The sequence below is a fragment of the Staurois parvus genome, unplaced genomic scaffold (assembly GCF_062004578.1).
Source record: "Staurois parvus isolate SC_StPar_1 unplaced genomic scaffold, SC_StPar_1.0 ptg000714l, whole genome shotgun sequence".
Taxonomy (NCBI): domain Eukaryota; kingdom Metazoa; phylum Chordata; class Amphibia; order Anura; family Ranidae; genus Staurois; species Staurois parvus.
The window spans coordinates 2,779,567-2,798,242 of NW_028318510.1; the positions used below are offsets into that span (position 1 = coordinate 2,779,567).

At 40.2% G+C, this 18,676-nt stretch overlaps 1 protein-coding gene across 1 annotated transcript in view; it reads right to left on the reverse strand.

Annotated features, from left to right (window-relative positions):
* ADAMTS6 (ADAM metallopeptidase with thrombospondin type 1 motif 6) overlaps window positions 1-18,676 on the reverse strand; it is a 433,529-nt gene that overhangs the window by 81,900 nt on the left and 332,953 nt on the right. Inside the window, exons 16-19 of the mRNA XM_089653457.1 lie at window positions 18,114-18,247; window positions 13,457-13,580; window positions 4,993-5,073; window positions 1,764-1,927 (exon numbers count right to left, since the gene is read on the reverse strand). Coding sequence (XP_089509583.1) covers window positions 1,764-1,927; window positions 4,993-5,073; window positions 13,457-13,580; window positions 18,114-18,247 — 503 coding nt within the window. The remainder of the gene's footprint in view (window positions 1-1,763; window positions 1,928-4,992; window positions 5,074-13,456; window positions 13,581-18,113; window positions 18,248-18,676) is intronic.

Here is an 18,676-nt window from a genome sequence, read left to right on the forward strand (position 1 = left end):
CATGAAAACCCAAAATCCACAATCTCAGAAAATTAGAATATTGTGAAAAGGGGCAATATTCTAGGCTCAAAGTGTCCCTCTCTAATCAGCTAATTAAGCCATAACACCTGCAAAGGGTTCCTGAGCCTTTAAATGGTCTCTCAGTCTGGTTCAGTAGGAATCACAATCATGGGAAAGACTGCTGACCTGACAGCTGTGCAGAAAATCATTGACACCCTCCATAACGAGGGAAAGCCTCAAAAGGTAATTGCAAAAGAAGTTGGATGTTCTCAAAGTGCTGTATCAAAGCACATTAATAGAAAGTTATGTGGAAGGGAAAAGTGTGCAAGAAAAAGGTGCACAAGCAGCAGGGATGACTGCAGCCTGGAGAGGATTGTCAGGAAAAGGCCATTCAAAAGTGTTGGGGACTTTCACAAGGAGTGGACTGAGGCTGGAGTCGTCTATCAGGAGATTTTGGAGCACTTCATGCTTCCTTCCGCAGACGAGCTTTATGGGGATGCTGACTTAATTTTCCAGCAGGACGTGGCACCTGCCCACACTGCCAAAAGCACCAAAACCTGGTTCAATGACCATGGGATTACTGTGCTTGATTGGCCAGCAAACTCGCTTCACCTGAACCCCATAGAGAATCTATGGGGCATTGCCAAGAGAAAGATGAGAGACATGAGACCGAACAATGCAGAAGAGCTGAAGGCCGCTATTGAAGTATCCTGGTCTTCCATAACACCTCAGCAGTGCCACAGGCTGATAGCTTCAATGCCACGCCTCATTGAGGCAGTAATTGCTGCAAAAGGGGCCCAAACCAAGTACTGAGTACATATGCATGCTTATACTTTTCAGAGGTCCAATATTGTTCTAACAATCCTTGTTTTATTGATTGCATGTAATATTCTAATTTTCTGAGATTGTGGATTTGGGGTTTTCATGAGCTGTAAGCCATAATCATCACAATTGTGACAAATCACGGCTTGAACTATCTTGCTTTGCATGTAATGAGTCTATCTCATATATTAGTTTCACCTTTTAAGTTGCATTACTGAAATAAATGAACTTTTGCACGATATTCTAATTTTTCGTGTTTCACCTGTATATATACAGACTATGGAGTTGATTTGCTAAAACTGGAGAGTGCAAAATCTGGTGCAGCTGTGCATGGTAGCCAATCAGCTTCTAACTTCAGCTTTTTCAGTTAAGCTTTGATAAAAATCCTGGAAGCTGATTGGTTTCTATGCAGAGCTGCACCAGATTTTGCACTCTCCAACTTTAGTAAATCAAACTCTATGTGTACCGAATTGTATTGATCATTATGTATGAATAAATACATATATCACAAATTTGGCTATAACAAAGCTCCTCCTTATAAATACCAGGATTCTGTGCAAAAATGTACAAATTGACAAAGTTGTCAAAAAATATTGTGATGAAGTCATGATTTAGCACAATAAATAGTCCTGCCAGGCAGGTTGTATAACTAAATACAAATGTAATGTGGCTGCAGTCACCGATCAACAAAAGTTTTCCAGCATGTCCCTTCAACAGAAGTCGATCAAATGGTCAACTTCTGTTGAGTAAGGCTGGCCACACACTAACTGAAATCTGCGCAGTCACCATATGGTCAGCTTTACAGTGTTTTTTTTTAACAGAATTTTTTATACTTCCCTACTGCATACACTTTGACCTAATGTAATGTAGCAAAAATGGGACCCCTGTAGACACCTGTAGCACTGTCATATATTTTCTATGTTTCTGAAAAGAATATTTACCATGACTATAAGGCTTTCGGTTGTTGGTCCTAAGGCTTCCAGGGATTCAGGTTCATCAGTTGGGCGTTTGTAATGAAATGCTGTTCCAGCGACATCAAATTTTCTTGGCCAGTCTATTGTCCAGGCACCATTTATAAAATAGTCATCTGAATCAGATTTGAGAGCTAGGGTGTAATATAAAAATGAATTAGAATCTTAAATGTTTTTGTTACCAACAGAACATGAAATTTCTCTGAGAATTTTGTTTTATGTTTGTGAAATTAAATATCTGAAACTTCTTTTTAAGGCAAGCACATTACAAAGGAGACCAATCTCCACCTCTCCAACCTTGCCTCCTCAAAAAATAGGAATGACATCAGCCTGTTTTTCCTATCTTCCAATATAAACCAGTGCAAAACACAAATGTTAAAATAATAAGTGAATATAAAATTATTATTTTATAAATAATCTTTAAAGTCCAGTGATAAATGTAAGTGACCACAAACCCGTGACATTAAATCAAAAGTTCAGTGATCCCTAAGAAAACTTTCTAAAAAATAAACTTCAGTGCTTCAAATAATTATTCCACCATCCACCAGTGCCGAAACCAACATAAACCGCACTAACCAGATAATGGTGAGTAAAACACCTTTCAGGATTATTTAGGGCTCCTGGACCCCCTTTTGAGGACTCCTCTATTTTCCACCTCAGATCTATGGGTATACAGCAGGATGACAGCCTCCATAAAGAACAAACTTCCTCCACTAGTCAAAATGGCCGCCTGGAACGCATCCCTCGGCGTGCGTTCCATTTACCGGAAATGACGCGTTTCGCCGCACCCACAGGGCGTTCTCCAGGTCTTGAGAACACCCTGTGGGTGGGGCGAAACGTGTTGACGTACTTCCGGTTGGTCTCCCGAACGTCCAACGTCATTTCCGGTGAGTGGAACGCACGCCGAGGGATGCGTTCCAGGCGGCCATTTTGACTAGTGGAGGAAGTTTGTTCTTTATGGAGGCTGTCATCCTGCTGTATACAAGGCTGTGAGTTCCGAGGAGCTGTGGAAATTTGTTTTGCTGTTTGAAAATTCGATTGATGTCCTTAAATAAATGCTGGTTTTTATCCTATGAAATGTGAGTGGTTTGGCTTGAATTAACTAAGAAGGGGTATAACAGTATTACACTATTAGTCTTTTTCTCCATTTTTGGAACTTGGTGATTTGGCGAGGAGACGAGTGGAGAAATACCCATAGATCTGAGGTGGAAAATAGAGGAGTCCTCAAAAGGGACTTTAAAGATTATTTATAAAATAATAATTTTATATTCACTTATTATTTTAACATTTGTGTTTTGCGCTGGTTTATATTGGAAAATTTGTTTTGGTTTATATACCTATGCACAGCAGCATTTCACTTAAAATTGTTTGTTAGTAGATTGGTCCTGGGCGCTGTGTTTTTTTGATTAAAATTTGTTTTTCCTATCTACCTGGACATTCAGTTGAAAACTACATGTATTCTATAGTAGTTACAGTATAAGGAATACCAGGTAAGGTGACAAGCTGTTTCCAGATTCAAACTGAAATTGGCATTCATGTTCCTGTACCACTATCCCCTCCCTCCTAGATTGTAAGCTCCAAGGAGCAGGGCCCTAGAACCCCTTGTGTATCGTATTGTATTATTATTGTACTGTCTCATGTATTGTCTCCCATTGTAACGTACAGCGCTGAGCGAACTGTTGGCCCTTTATAAATACTGTATAATAATAATAATAATAATGTTCATAAAGCTGTACCAAATAATTTGATCCTGTCAGTAAAATAAAGGGGATTAGGTAGGTTCTTTAAAAAGGCCATCTTCTTTCAGCATATAAGAAAAAATAATTATGTGGTGCTTAGTGGGCAACAACCAGCTCAAAAAACAATACTGTGGCTCTAATAATAATAAGAAACAAAATAATTCAGGCTACAATCTTAACTATGTACATGTTTTTTTACATTCTAACTGAAGCATACTCTAACAGAACTACAAAAAGCTAGGTAAATAGAAAAGCTACCAGGCTTGAACACAGAAAAGGATCCAAAGGATGCCCCCATTCATCAACCCAGGACGTTTGGCAATTTCAGTTTTTAAGATTGGCAAAAGTGGGCACAAACCTTTGGGACCACTTTTGTGGGATTGCGGACGCCCCCCACCCCTCCCCTCTCAAATGGGCTTGTTTGTAGTGGTAAATGGTGGGTTTATCATGTGTGGGGAAATTTGGTGTTGGCTCCTTTAAATTTTGTTAAGCAGAATTCCTGGGATCCAATCGGGAGTCACGGAAGTTTCTGGAGCATTGGCTGACAGGATATAAGGGGCACCTGGATCATTTGGATCAGTGGCCAACCTGCAAGCAGAAGAGCTTCCCTCCCCCCCCTTTTTTTTTTTGGTTGCGCGCACTTTGTGTGGTGCTGTCACCCTGGAGTCAGGGGGGGCGTTTTCAGAAGTGCAGATATTTTATGTGATGGCTCAAGTTCCAATAACTGAGCCAGAAGAAGTTGTTTTATTATATTTTGCAAGTTTGAAATTCATCAATGGTTACTGTAGTTTTGTACATGGTTCATTTTGTGTACCACCAATAAAGTGCTGCGGCCATTTCTCGCCACAATCTGCCTAATGGTTTCTTTCTTAATGGTCGTATTTGGGGAATGTTCTGGTCATGGGGGGGTGCGGTCTGCAATCCCATATGAGAAATACAATTGCATTGTATTTTGAGACCAACCAATTTACAGTGCGAAATGATCAAAAAGCCCTAAACCTAAACTGGGAGAGGTAGTGGCCAATGCCCCAACTAGTGAATGTATACCGGCTAGTACTGCAATTTCTCCATCTCTTCCCAGTGTACCTTCAGTATGACCTGGTGGAAAAGCCTCACTAGCTTATTGAATAGTTTTTTTTAATTATTTGAATACTAGATGGTATAGATTGAGTATAAAATGCTGGATAAGCTATGTGCCACTCAAGGATGTTTTTTTTTCTTTTTAACAACTTTAGCACAACAGTCAGTTAAGGATAAACTACATATCTCATGATGTTTCATTCATAGCACTACCGTTCAGTTTTTTTTTAAATTCTAGTAAATTGAGCTTTCAGATCAAAATATTTTGTTCCAACCTGTGACTTTAAACAACGGTCAATTTCATCTATATTATTCATTTATTTCTATCTATCTATCTATCTATCTATCTATCCATCTCTCTCTCCTTAGTGAACACTTACCGATGTAGTTCTTAGACATGGCAACTTCTTTAATTTCAATATGAACTGAACCTCGTGGAATTTGAACGACTTCCATGTAGCCTGAAAGGCAAAGATCACCCTGTTATTATTGGCATCTGGATCTTCCTCAAGAAGATACAATGCAATTACACAATACATTATTCATCACTACACACTGTAAATTCTTCAGATTCCTAAAGTTCACCTGAGTCACTGGCCTCTACTATGTAATGTATGTAACTGGAATGCAGAATGGACATCTACATCAAAAACGCTTGGCATTCACTATACATACAATTTTAAACATGTTATATTAGTAAAATTATCTATACCTCTCACTGAATCCACCTTAACTCTGAGTGGAACATTTTCATATCTTTTTATTTTTATGAATTTTAAGCCAACATCATCACATGTAATCAAAGAGTCATAAGAGTGTTTGAAATCCAATAGTGAATACATAGCAAATATATAATTTGTATCACATTACTAGCTCTAAGAAAGCATGCCGACATTAACCCCCGGTTCACATATCCGCGTTCCTGCAGGCTGCGTAAGGCGTGGGCACGAGAGCCCATTCATTTGAACGGACTCCTGTGCCTCGGGATATGCAGGGAAGAAGTCCTTGCGCTTCTTTGAAAACAGCAGCCCGCACGGGAACTGAGGTTCCCAGTGCGGTTGCGATTTCCAGTGTGGGAGGCGTGCCATTAGAATTAATGGCACCCTCCCGTGGGTCCGCATTCTTCTGTGTGGGTGGTGCGGTTGCACGGATTTTTGTGCGGATCCGCAATGGCACCATCCGCACAGATGTGAACCTAGCCTAAAGGTTAGCCCACTCAAACCTGATTTTAAGTTATGGGTGGATTCTGGGGAGGTGTGGATCGTTAGCTTGCTTCTTCTAGAGGAAGTACAATGGTGAAATTCCCCATCCATTCAGGAGCTTCTAGCTGTGACCATCCTACCATAGAACAGTACAATAAAAAAAAAGGATCCCAGCAAAAAACAAAGCCTAAACTGATTTAATAACAAGTGTTGAAACACTGAAACAGAGTTTTATGTTGTATATATTTGAAAATATATCCCACGCTGCCATGCCATAGCTCCTCTGCAAAGTGTGGTCTCAAACTCCAGTCTAATAGATCTCCAATACAATTGTGCTCAAAGGTTTGCACACCCTAGCAGAAATCGTGAAATGTTGTCATTGAAATTGAAAATACAGTAAGACTGATGCCAAACAACTGTCTTTTATTTAAGGATAGTGATCACCAAGAAAGTTTGCAGCCACAATTGCCAGAAGAATTGTTTGGGATTCAAAGAAAAACCCACAGGTTGTGATTGTTTCAAGGAGCACAATATGACAGTACTTGAACAAAAATGAGCTGCATGGTTGAGTTGCCAGCAAGAAGCCTTCACTGCGCCAATGCCACAAAAAAGCTTGATGTTGTCAGGCATATTGTAACCGGGCTTTTTTGTGGCATTGGCGCAGTGAAGGATTCTTTCTAGCAACTCAACCATGCAGCTCATTTTTTTTTCAAGTATCATTGTATTGTGCTCCTTGAAACAACCACACCGTCTTTTTCCAGAGCAGACTGTACCTGTGGGTTTTTCTTTGTATCTTGAACAATTCTTCTGGAAGTTGTGGCTGCAATCTTTCTTGGTCTACCTGACCTTGAATTGGTATCAAGAGAACCCTGAATTTTCCACTTCTGTGGAAGTGATTAAGTGTTTGAACAGTACAACTGGCATATTTAAGGCTTTGGATATCTTTTTATATCCTTTTTCCATCTTTATAGAGTTCCATTATCTTGTTACACAAGTCTTTTCACAGTTCTTTTCTGCTACCCATGGCTCAGCATCTAGCCTGCTCTGTACATCTATTCGAGAGCTAACAAACTAACTGACTATTTATATGCTGACACTAACTTCAATTTAAAAAGCCACAGATGTGGGAAACTAACCTTTAATTACCATTTTAACCTGTGTGTGTCACCTTGTGTGTCTGTACCAAGGCCAAACATTCCAAAGGCTGGAAACTTTTAAACTTTTAATCAGGGCCATTTGGGTGATTTCTGTTATCATTGTGATTTAAAAAGGAGACAAACAACTATATGATAATAAATGGCTTCCTATGATTACTATCCTTAAATGAAATATAGTTTTTTGGCATGATCAGTTTCCAGTGCTTACTTCCTGTGTTATCTCAAAGCCAAATCCTAATTCTTATCTCGGACTATAAATAAAATAATTTCTATGATGTAGACATGATGAGAGTGGGAGTGGCTGAGTAGCTTAGTAAAAGACAGTTGGACGGATGAAACCACTCATAGTCCACAGACATGAGGTGTGCTGTCAGCCCACAACAGGACGTAGAAGCTGAGTGCATCAACGGGTATTTTTCTGTTCTTGCAAGATCTTTAAAACATGATGAAATGTGCATATATTGCAGGGATGTACTATGGATTTTTTAATTTTATTTTGCCCTGGCATACACTCTAAAGCACAGGTGTCAAACTCCAGCTGTTGCCAAACTACAAGTCCCATGAGGCATTTCAAGATTGACAGTTACAAGCATGACTCCCAAAGGCAGAGGCATGATGGGACTTGTAGTTTTGCAACAGCTGGAAGGCCACCAGTTTGACACCCCTGATCTAAAGGCTCAGGAGCACACCAGAAGGCTCACTTAGGACCTCCAGTGTATATCTACAAAAATACAATCAAAATAAAGATGACAACTACTCAGAACAATGTATACCTAGCAAAAATTGAGGTACACATGGGCACGGGCAGGCACTTCACAGAACAGTTTAATACAAGTACCAGATCAGCACACTTACAAAACAATACAAGAAGTAGCATAGCACACTTAACAGCAAAAATAAAAGCCTAAAAGGATTTAACAACATCAAAGAGCTGAATGTTCAACCAGCTGGTGCTGGATGGACTGACTCTTTGAGCAAAAACTACAATGTGTACTTACATCTATCTAAAACCTAAAGTTCCATTTCTCTGGTTTACACTGAATCTCTGACCTTTATTGCAAAACCATGCCAAAAATCACATTCTTTCACAGTTGGTGTGTCCAATTATTTATTTGTTTACGGTCCAATTAATTCATCAAAGGAGAGTGACACCATCACTGTGCTTTGTAATTCCTGTGACAGTTAAGTGGTTCTCAGAATTACTGTGGTGATATCATGTTTTGGAAGCACATGATTAAGCTTGCTACCAACTGGAATCATTTCTTTGAACTAGCCTTTTAGACACCTGTACTGATGAGCAACAATGATCTGCTGCACTCCGTTTCTGAATTTTACAACTTTCTGCAAAGAAGAATTTCCTGAAAGAAGATACCAGGACTACATTAACATCCACCTCCACAGACTCATTTTCTCTGTGTGCTGTAAAACACCCTATATTTATCTTCAGAATTATTACACACATGCTCACTGAAGCTCATAATAATGTACAGAGTAATATGGATAAATCCTGGATTAATGACCTCTTTTGGGAATCCAGCTTTTAACATATTTATCTATTTTAAATATCACTCCAACTTAAAGATTTTAGAAACATTTTATATTTGACACTAACGAGCAACGGAGTACAAATAACAGCAAAGAACCAATATGTTATGGTGCGCTCCCTAATAAATGTCAGCTTGTTATGAAGATATGTTGGTGACTCAATACTATATTCCTCCAGGGCCTTTAAATAACACCAAGACGAGTTACATATGTCTGACAGCCTTTGACAGTTACTCTGTCCTGCTGGTGCGTGTATGAGTTCAATGGAAAAGGCTCCATAACATTGATGGCTACTGGTCATAAACTGCGTGTTTATGACTTACATTTATACATAAGATAATGAAGAGATAGAATATAAATATTCCAGATGTTAACCTAGCTACTCCAGGGACTAAAGATAATCGGTTACATAAAAAACAGACTAGTAACTACGCAATGGGGTGATTTGCTAAAAATGGAGAGTGCAAAATCTGGTGCAGCTGTGCATGGTAACCAATCAGCTTCTAATTCCTGTTTGTTAGGCTTTGACAATAAAACCTGGAAGCTGATTGGTTTCTATGCAGAGCTGCACCAGATTTTGCACTCTCCAGTTTCAGTAAATCAACCCCATTGCTTAGTCGACTATGCACTCTGTTGTAGTGTGCTGTCCACTATTAGGCCTGGGTTCACACTTGTGCGATGCAGCATACCGCGTGTGATTCACAAAGAACCGCACACATTCCTGTGCATATCACATGCAAATTCTGTGCAGTGCGATTTGAGCCATACATTTTGTATGGCTCAAATCACACCGCCTTCGCACCGAAAAGGTGCAGGACCCTTTTTTTGGTCCACACTAGAATCGGATCATATGGGTATTCACACCTATGCGATCCGATTCTGCACATCGCACCCTGTTTTGCGGACTGATTTCAGGGTGTTCTTAACCTAACATACACACCCACAGAGGTTTGCATGAACGGGATGCGATTGTGATGCGGTGCGGAATTCGCACAGAAACCGCTGTGAATTCCGCACTGCATCAGTGTGAACCCAGGCTAAAGAAGGGGACATGAAAATATCCCACACTAGTACAAGTACAGCCATGTTTTCATTGAGTGGGTCTCAGTTTTTCCATGTCCTTCTTAAAGACATGAATAAAAAATACACTGCACTCAAGTATACAGCTCACTAAGAATGCTCTCTTTAGTGATGCTTATGTCCAATCGTGTAAAATCCCAACTAATAGGACAATATGTTCAAACATTTACATTTCCTGGTCATCTTTGAAGATATACAACTGTGATGAAGTTTTTCATAATGCCACTACAGACAAACGGACAACTGCTAGTTTAGAGTACACATGTAGGCTACAGCTGGCCATACATGATCAACATTGTTGCACAATACAAATGGGTTTAAGGCATAAGATCTTTTTTTCCAGTTTTCTGGAACATGTAAAAGTGTATCTGAACATAAGCAGATTGTCAGGATTCATCAGGAAGGTAAAGTTTGTACAGACTTCTATTATTTTTTACTGCTAAAGCCCTTAGGCCCAATTGGCCAAAGTGAATTAAACAGTGGATGTGCATGTCCAGTTCAGAAAAGGCAGTCTGATAGTTCATGCCTAAATAGTAAGATTCTTTGCTATATGGCTAGCCTAACAAGTACAATTTACAGCCAGTGTGCACAGCTACTGTATAGATTATTCAGATATCTGAGTTCTAATCAGCCCACCAGTCTTGTAATACGCTCTAGTGCAGTTATTTTTTGTGTATAGCTAGTGGCTTGCTAGAAGCCTGGGTGAGAGTCAGCCTGGGAGTGAGTCAGCAAGGTTACTTCAAATTAGGGTAGGAGGGCTCTACAGGTCAATCCTCTTCTACCTCCCCCTGTTCTAAAGATTTGGAAATGTTTCTAGAAGCTAGTGGTCAGAGGTGAGGATGATCTCCATATTTATGGGAATCTGAGCAATCCTAGGCAGGAGGCCTGGTAGTGTGGGAGTTCAGCCCATAAATATGAGAGAACCTGGCCAGCAGGGGAGTTGGGTGAAAGATAGAGTGAGGAAGTGCTGCTGGTGTGGAGCTTGGGAGGGGGCCCCAGAGGACCGGGGTCTACCTACATGCTGGGAGCTGGAAATAACTCCACTGTTCTACAGTCTAAAGAAAAGGACATTGTGTCAGCAGGGGAAGAAGCCAGTCCAGCGTAAGACCTGAAAGCAGCTTCACCTTTTAAAACTACAGAGACAGGACAGTACCTCTACACCCGCTGGGTCTACAAAGGAGAGGGCAGTCAGGTGCAATACCCAACTAGTTCTCCCTGGGACAGCATTCATAGCATTCTCATGTCTCAGAATCCCTTGCCCTGGGATACTCTTCATGACAGCCAGGTGGATGAGGAGATTTTCATGTGGAGCCTGAAGAAGATTCATTTAAAGGGGACTAAGTGCTCCTAGAAAAGACTGTACTGATCTTCTTTTTTGCACATACGAAGTTTGTCCTTTAAATTGTTTCAGTTCCATTGGGCATCCCATATACCCCTAGACCCCATCCAAGTTGTTTAACCCCAAATAAAACAACAAAACCAAGCTCATGGACTGTTTACTGACTTGGGATGCAAGAGTGGAAAATTTGTGTTGCCTGGCTGTGCCGGAAAATAGGGGGACACAAAAGCAGCGGCTCTCAAGGGGGTAGCGCTATATCTGTGAAGAAAGCATGAACTAAGACACCCACAGATCATCCTGGGAGATGTTCCTATAATTTTCCTGACATTAGGGACTGCAATCTCATATTTCATCTGCAAAGCATCCCATGGAAGTCCCTTAGTTGTACCGTTGGAGGTGCTAGAGCATGGACTCTGTCTTCTCTCAAGAAAACCCAAAAGCTTTTTCTAGAAAAAAAAAAAATGCTGATTCCAGTTGTGCAGCTCCGTTCATTAAATATTATTTTCTAGAAGAGAACAACAAACTATACATTTTTATTATGAGTGCTCCCTTAAAAAACCCTAAGGCTAGGTTCACACCTATGCAGGTTGCGTTTGAGCTGTTTCTGAATTGCGTTTTGCATTGCGTTTTTTGCACCTGCGTTTTTGCTGCATTTTTTATACGTTTTGCATTTTTTCCCTTCTTTTTCAATTTTTCTTGTTGCTAGGCAGATTTAAAATGCATCAAAAATGCAATACATGCTTTTCTGCAGCGTTTCCATTGAAATATATAGAGCCAAAAATGCAACTTTTTGCGTTCAAAAAAGTCCCTGAGCCTTTCCAAAAACGCACCAGGCAAAAATGTGGATATGTGAACATGTTCTGCAAAATTCTGTGGAAAAGTGGTTGTAAACCCTTAGGCCCCTTTCACTTGAGTGGACCGATTAGGTCCACCTGTCCATTTTTCAAACAAACCCGATCAGATGCTCAATTGCTCTCTCTGCATCCAATCCAAACCTGTCCACTAAAAACAGACAGATGGGGATCCATTCCTCATCCATATGACGAATCAGATGACAGTCGGATGGAAACTGACAGGTGGTCTGTTTCCATTCGACAACCCATAGAGGACAGCAGGCTGTGTCTGTGTCTGCTCTGCATAAGCGGAGCAGACATGGACTTATCATCAGCTAGCTCAGGGGGAATTAGCGGGCAAATCTCCCACTGAGTAAGAGGATCCGCTGACGAGTCCGTCCTGTGTGAAAGGGGCCTTACATATGCCCAATGAAGTGACTGGCCTCAGGTAATACACAGAGGTGAAACAAATGCTCCTACATAAGTTGGTGCAACTATGTCTATATGCAGTAGTAAAGTGATATAACTCACAACACTCTATATATAAATAAAATGCAAGGAGTGCTCCAACAAAAGTGTTCACAAAAAGTGTAATCTGAGGTCCTAAAGAAACCTCAGAAACGTGCAACAATAAACTCTAAAAATGTGTATTACATCATATAATAATATTGAAAGCAAACCCCCATTCATATAATACAAATCCCCTATAAAAAACACTCAGTGTGATCAGTGTTAATGTGATCAATATAAATTATAGATAATCAATGCAAAAAAATATTCCAAAAGTCCATAAATAATCCAAATGGTGCTACAAAAAGCAATAACTCATGCAGAGTGATACTAGTGACGATATCTGTGAAGGTGTCAGCACACTTATCCTCTGTGGCTAAAATGCCCCCTCACTTCCACTCAGCGACCCAAAGGGCCACTATGCCTCCAGGATCACTCCTAGATCCTTCTCCAATGCTGGCTGGTATCCTCAGTACTTCACCTGTAGTCCCCCTCTCAGGTTAGAAATAAGAACTCCAGGCCTTTCAGGATAGATACACCAGCTAGATTTACCCCTCACCATGGACCATGGGGAGAAAGAAAAAGATCCTCCATAGTGTAGTATTTAGGGTAAGTAAAATTCTTTTTATTAAATGATAAAATGCCCACTCACTTGGTTAAAATCTGGTACATTCACATAGTTATCCTGATGAAGTCACGTGGTTGAGTGACGCAACGCGTAGATACGCGGTGACGCAGCTTCCGGTACGCGGTGACGCACATCCAGCGCGGGCGCCAGCTTTGCACATCCAGATGAATCCTAACCCATGCAGTACACCCAGGCATGAGGTTTTGTCTATGTGAATGTACCAGATTTTAACCAAGTGAGTGGGCATTTTATCATTTAATAAAAAGAATTTTACTTACCCTAAATACTGTCTCTACCCCCCACCCCCTGCCCACCTAAACAGGAGTCCACCAGTGGTACCCCAAAAAAACTGTCATCTAAACAATATCTCTGCTTTCAAAAAGTAGAGTATTAATGACAAACCAAGAAAGAATATACCATTAGTATTACAATTCCAAATGGGTTCCTATATCCTCTTTGCTAAAATGTTGTAAATTCTAAAACATTTTAAACCTCAGATGTGTGGTTTGTCAACAGTTCCATAGCTTTGAGCCATAGATTTTCATCTTACCTCCTCTGGGAAGTGAATCATTGAAGAATCCCTCTATGGCTTCACAAGTGCTTCCGTCTCCCCCACATACTCGGCACCTGTCTTCTTTGGCATCTGAGCCCAAAATGTTATCACAACCTACATGCTAACCGAAAGAGATGAACAAAAGTCCATTGTTAATGTAGGACACCTAGCAAGATGACTGCCCTCAATTACTATTACATTAGAAAAGTTCATAATCCTTGCAAATCTTCCATTGTTAACACAGCAGTGATATGCTTTAAAATAAACACTTTCACATGAAATAAATCTGTGTGTTTGATTTCTCTTGAGCTTAAAGCGGAGGTCCACTCACTCTGTAAAAAATAAAAGTCAGCAGCTACAAAAACTGTAGTTGCTGACTTTTAAAAAAACAGCCACTCAGCTGTCCCACGATCCTGCGGTGCCCCCGCAACAGCCACCGGCCATCCTGTATTCCAGGCGCCGGCATCTTCAGTGTGGGCACCCGGCTTCACAGCCGGGTGCCCACTGCGCATGCGCGAGTAGCACTGCGCTTCCTGAATGGCCCCATCGTCTTCTGGGACCTGTCATGTGTCCTACAAGACTTCAGGGAAGGAGGGAGGGTAGGAGGATAACTTCTGTTTCCGATTGCCTAGGCGATCGCAGTGGAGGTGGGAGTGGATACCTGTCAAATTTTCAAATTTGGGTACCCCCCCCCCCGCTCTCCAAAGGTGCCAATCCTTATTGGGGAGCGGGGACCAATCTTTAGAGTAGTTAGAACTTCCCCTTTTAGGTGGATCTCTGCTTTAAGTCAAAATTTGTCAGCCATTGCATTGTCAGCCACAGCATTGAGGACTGCATATAGGGCCTTCCATTATGAGGTGCACCCACAAGATGTTACTTTTTAAATCACCTTTAAAAAGGTCAATTTAATCAACTATTTTAGTTTTGTTTTGAAGGGTCAGAACACCCTTCAAAATGTGATTAATTAGTGTTAGTGGACTTTGATGAGTTTTATCACCAGTGTGCTTGTTACAAGTCTCAGCAACCTCAACAGGCAGATCTCTCCAACAACATCTTGGACTTACTCACAGTAACCATGACAGATGATGCTCAATTTTATGCCAAGCATTGTATCACCCAAGCCCTGCCAGATTCTCTTTAGAAATACAGTCCATGTCAGATCAGCAAGTCTATCACCAGCATCTGTCTGCCAAAAGCAGAATCTCTGGGAATGAACATACATCATACTATGAAGATGGTGTCTTGCTGCCTGAACCGGCAATATATCACTCGCTCTTTCCCTCTCTACTCCTTTGCTAGGGTCTGAGTTTAGCAGTGTTTTTAAAAGCAGCAGAGGCCCTGCTCCTAGTGGTAATGGAAGATGAATTTCAGTCATTCTGCCAATGTTATCACTGACAGAATTACCTTTCAGTCATGGCCCTTAATGGAGAATCTGGAACCTGGTCAAGACCCACTACTGGTCAAGCTAGTTCTTTCAAAACCATAGAAGTCATCAGGCACAGAACTGCAGTTGTAATCAAACCCAGTAAAGCCCATAAACAACTTATAGCCATGACCATAAGATGCACTGCCTGCAAATACCACCACTGATGCCATGATCTCAGAGTAACCATAGCTATCAGCCAAAATCCCAAAATTTGCTATTTCCAATTCATTACAGCTTTACTTGGTGATAGTGACCATCAATCATTCTAAGTCTACCTTAACCACTTGTTCTCCAGAGGATTTACCCCCTTCCTGACCAGGCCATTTTTTGCGATATGGCGCTGCGTTATTTTAACTAACAATTGCGCGGTCATGCGCAAGAAAGATAAAGAGAAGAAAGGATCAAAATGCCATTTTTTACACAGTGCAGAGGATTAACCCCTTGGGTTCCACAGTGAGTATAACAAGCATGCTTTACTGCATATAGCTGATTTTACTGTTGTGGGTTTAGTAACACTTTAAGGTGATAACACTGCTCCTCCATAGATATAGTGCAGTGAGTGAGTGTTGTCACCGTAAGACAGGAAGAGTGTTATTGGCAGAAACATCAGGTAAAAAAAAATGGGGAAAAAAAATGAACGTAATTGGTAATCTACTTTGGGTAATCCTTTTGGTAATACTTGCTGTTGAAGACATAACTCTCATAGCTTGTGGCATAACACTGCAAATGTACACACAAGCTATGAGAGCTATGTCTTCAAAAGCAACTGTTACCAAAAAGATTACCTAAGGTAGATTACTAATTGCATTGCGCCGCTCTTACTACAGAGGAATTGGAAGAAACTTAGAAACTCCCTACCTGTTTTGGACTTTCCTTTATACTAATACAGTAGTTACCCCTAATTCTTACAGGTCCTGAGTTTTCTTGAGACAAAGATTAACAATTATAGATTTACCTGCAGCACCGAATACTACAGAAATAACTGTAAAATAATGGATTTATTATTGTTTTAGTTACATGTAGAATTTAAAAAGTTTGGAAATCCATTTAACATGAAAGATTACCATTATTTTTTATTTTAAATAGTGTAGGAAAAGGTGAGCTCTGACATATTTTTCTTGATGCCTATGTCTCTGTTGGGGAGATTTTCCTTCCCATCCTTTCCCAATGACACGACAGGAAGTAAGCAAACTTCACCAATAAGGACAAATATCAACACAGATTTTAACCCGTCCCCACTTTTCTAGTATTGCTGTCTGAGAAAGTCTAATTCTGACTTAGTGACACACAGAAAGTAAAAAGCATTCTCTGCCGACAAGTTTAAATACAATCCTCACATAAGATCTAAAGCAAAACTATAGGCAAACCTTTTTTTTCATTTTGGATACAGTAAGGGAGGGTTATAGCCTCTGTCAGATTTTTTTTTTGTCATCTGTGTTCCAATGTGGAGATTTCTCTTCACTTCCTGTCCCTTAGCCAAACAGGAAGTGAAAGAAAATCCCTACAAATTAAGGGAATTCCTTGGGGACATCAAGGTCACCAGAACTGGTGTCTCCATTGGAATATTTCCCCTCTATTACATTTCTAGACACAACCCAACATGTTGGATTTTCCTTTACCTTCACTTTCAATGAAAACAAGAGAAACAGAGAGGATGAATCTCCTTAATGGGGGTACAGACAACAATAAAAACTGACATGGGTTCTATTCCATCTCCACTTTATCCAAAACTAACAAAAACGTTTTGCCTTTAGTTATATATTAATGTGATCTAAAGTCACAATTGCTTAGTTTTTCATAGAGTAGTGATAGGTTAGAACCTGTCAGGATTTAATGCTGCCTGTGTACCCACTAGGTGAATTCACTCTCTCTACTTGCTCTGGTGACCATTTTTACCAGGATTGAACATGATTAAAAATCCAACATTGGACACTAGTTCCAGCATTGGCTGTTTAAGAGGGGATTTTCCTATCTTTGGAGATGTTTTCTTCTACTTCCTGTTGCGTGTACAGAACAGGAAGTGAAGAAAAAAAAAACAACATGAGTTTTAAACATTCCCTACTAAAAATGAAGGAACTAGATTTTGGAATCATATATTATTTAACTTTATTCATGTCTATCCAAACTGGAAAATACATGTTGCTTGGTGTTCTACTATAGCTAAATACAGTTGTGCTCAAAAGTTTGCAGACTCTAGCAGAAATCTTGAAATGTTGGCATTGCTATTGAAAATATGACTGATCATGCCAAAAACTGTTAATTTAGGGATAGTGATCATATGAAGCTATTTGCTATCACATAGTTGTTTGGCTCCTTTTTAAATCATAACAGAAATCACCCAAATGGCCCTGATCAAAAGCTTACATACCCTGGAATGTTTGGCCATGGTACAGACACACAAGGTGAAACACAGGTTAAAATGGCAATTACAGGTTAACTGCAATTAGTGTCTGCGTATAAGTAGTCAATGAATTTGTTATCTCTCATGCGAATGCACTGAGCAGGCTAGTTACTGAGCCATCGGGAGCAGAAAAGAACTGTCAAAAGACTTGCGTAACAAGGTAATTGAACTTTATAAAGATGAAAAATGGTATAAAAATATATAAAAAGCCTTGAATTTGCCAGTCAGTACTGTTCAATTGCTTATTAAGAAGTGGAAAATTAGGGGATCTCTTGAGAAAAAGCCAAAGTCAGGTAGAGCAAGAAGGATTGCAGCTACAACTGCCAGAAGAATTGTTCAGGATACAAAGAAAACCCACAGGTAACCTCAGGAGAAATACAGGCTGCTCTGGAAAATAAATGGCTTCATATGATCACTACCCTTAAATAAAAAAACAGTGTTCTGTGCATCCCTGAGCACATAGTCCCTTTCACAACAATTAGGATGCAGCGGCTGCACAGTCCCAGCGACTACTGCCAACATGACAGCTGTGTGCACCTGCATGGATGTCAGATTGGAAGCAGAAGCTTTGACCTTGCAGCTCCTGTGTCCCAATTGACATGAATAGGACTGCATGCAAGGGGGTGCACAGAACAAGTGTGCACCCCTGTATGAGCAAACACAGCCTTTGCACGGGTGTACGAGTAAGTACGCAAGTACAAGTGTTTCTATTGAAAGTGTGATCCAAATCAAGACTTATTATCCCTAGAAAAACAAAAATGGAAGAGAACTGTTATCAGACAAATGTTCAGATGACCAAGTGTTTTTTAAATTGTAAAGCCATTAACCTTGCATTCTCCATTGATACAGATATCCAGGGAATCGGAATTGCAGCGCGTTCCATCTATAACAGCAGGGGCCCGCTCAGTGTAAAAGTTATAGCCTTCAGCCAAGCAGTTTAATGCACACGATTTAACACCACCTGTGATTGCAGAATGGACACAGATATTAATGTTTTATATGTGGCCTGCAACATTTCAAACCACAGAACAGCCATGGCAGAAAAAAACGTGCTACATTTAATATACTTAAGCCAAAGATATAATAATTTTTCTTCAACTTAAACAAGTTGCAAAGTCAAGTTTAAATATGACGAGCAATACAGTCTGCTTTTACACACACATTTAAACAAATTGCTGTCAATAAAATATAACTCAGCAATTTCCTTAAAACTTCCGTTCAGAGAGCTGGAGTCACAAGTACTAACTCATAAGAGTAATCCTATGAATTAGAAAAAGGAAAACATTGCCAAAGTCAAGCTCTGGGCTTATTTATAGGCAGTCAGTCATAGGGGAATAATAGAGGCTGCCATTGCTGACTATTCCTTATGAGAATGCTAGTTTCCTGGCTG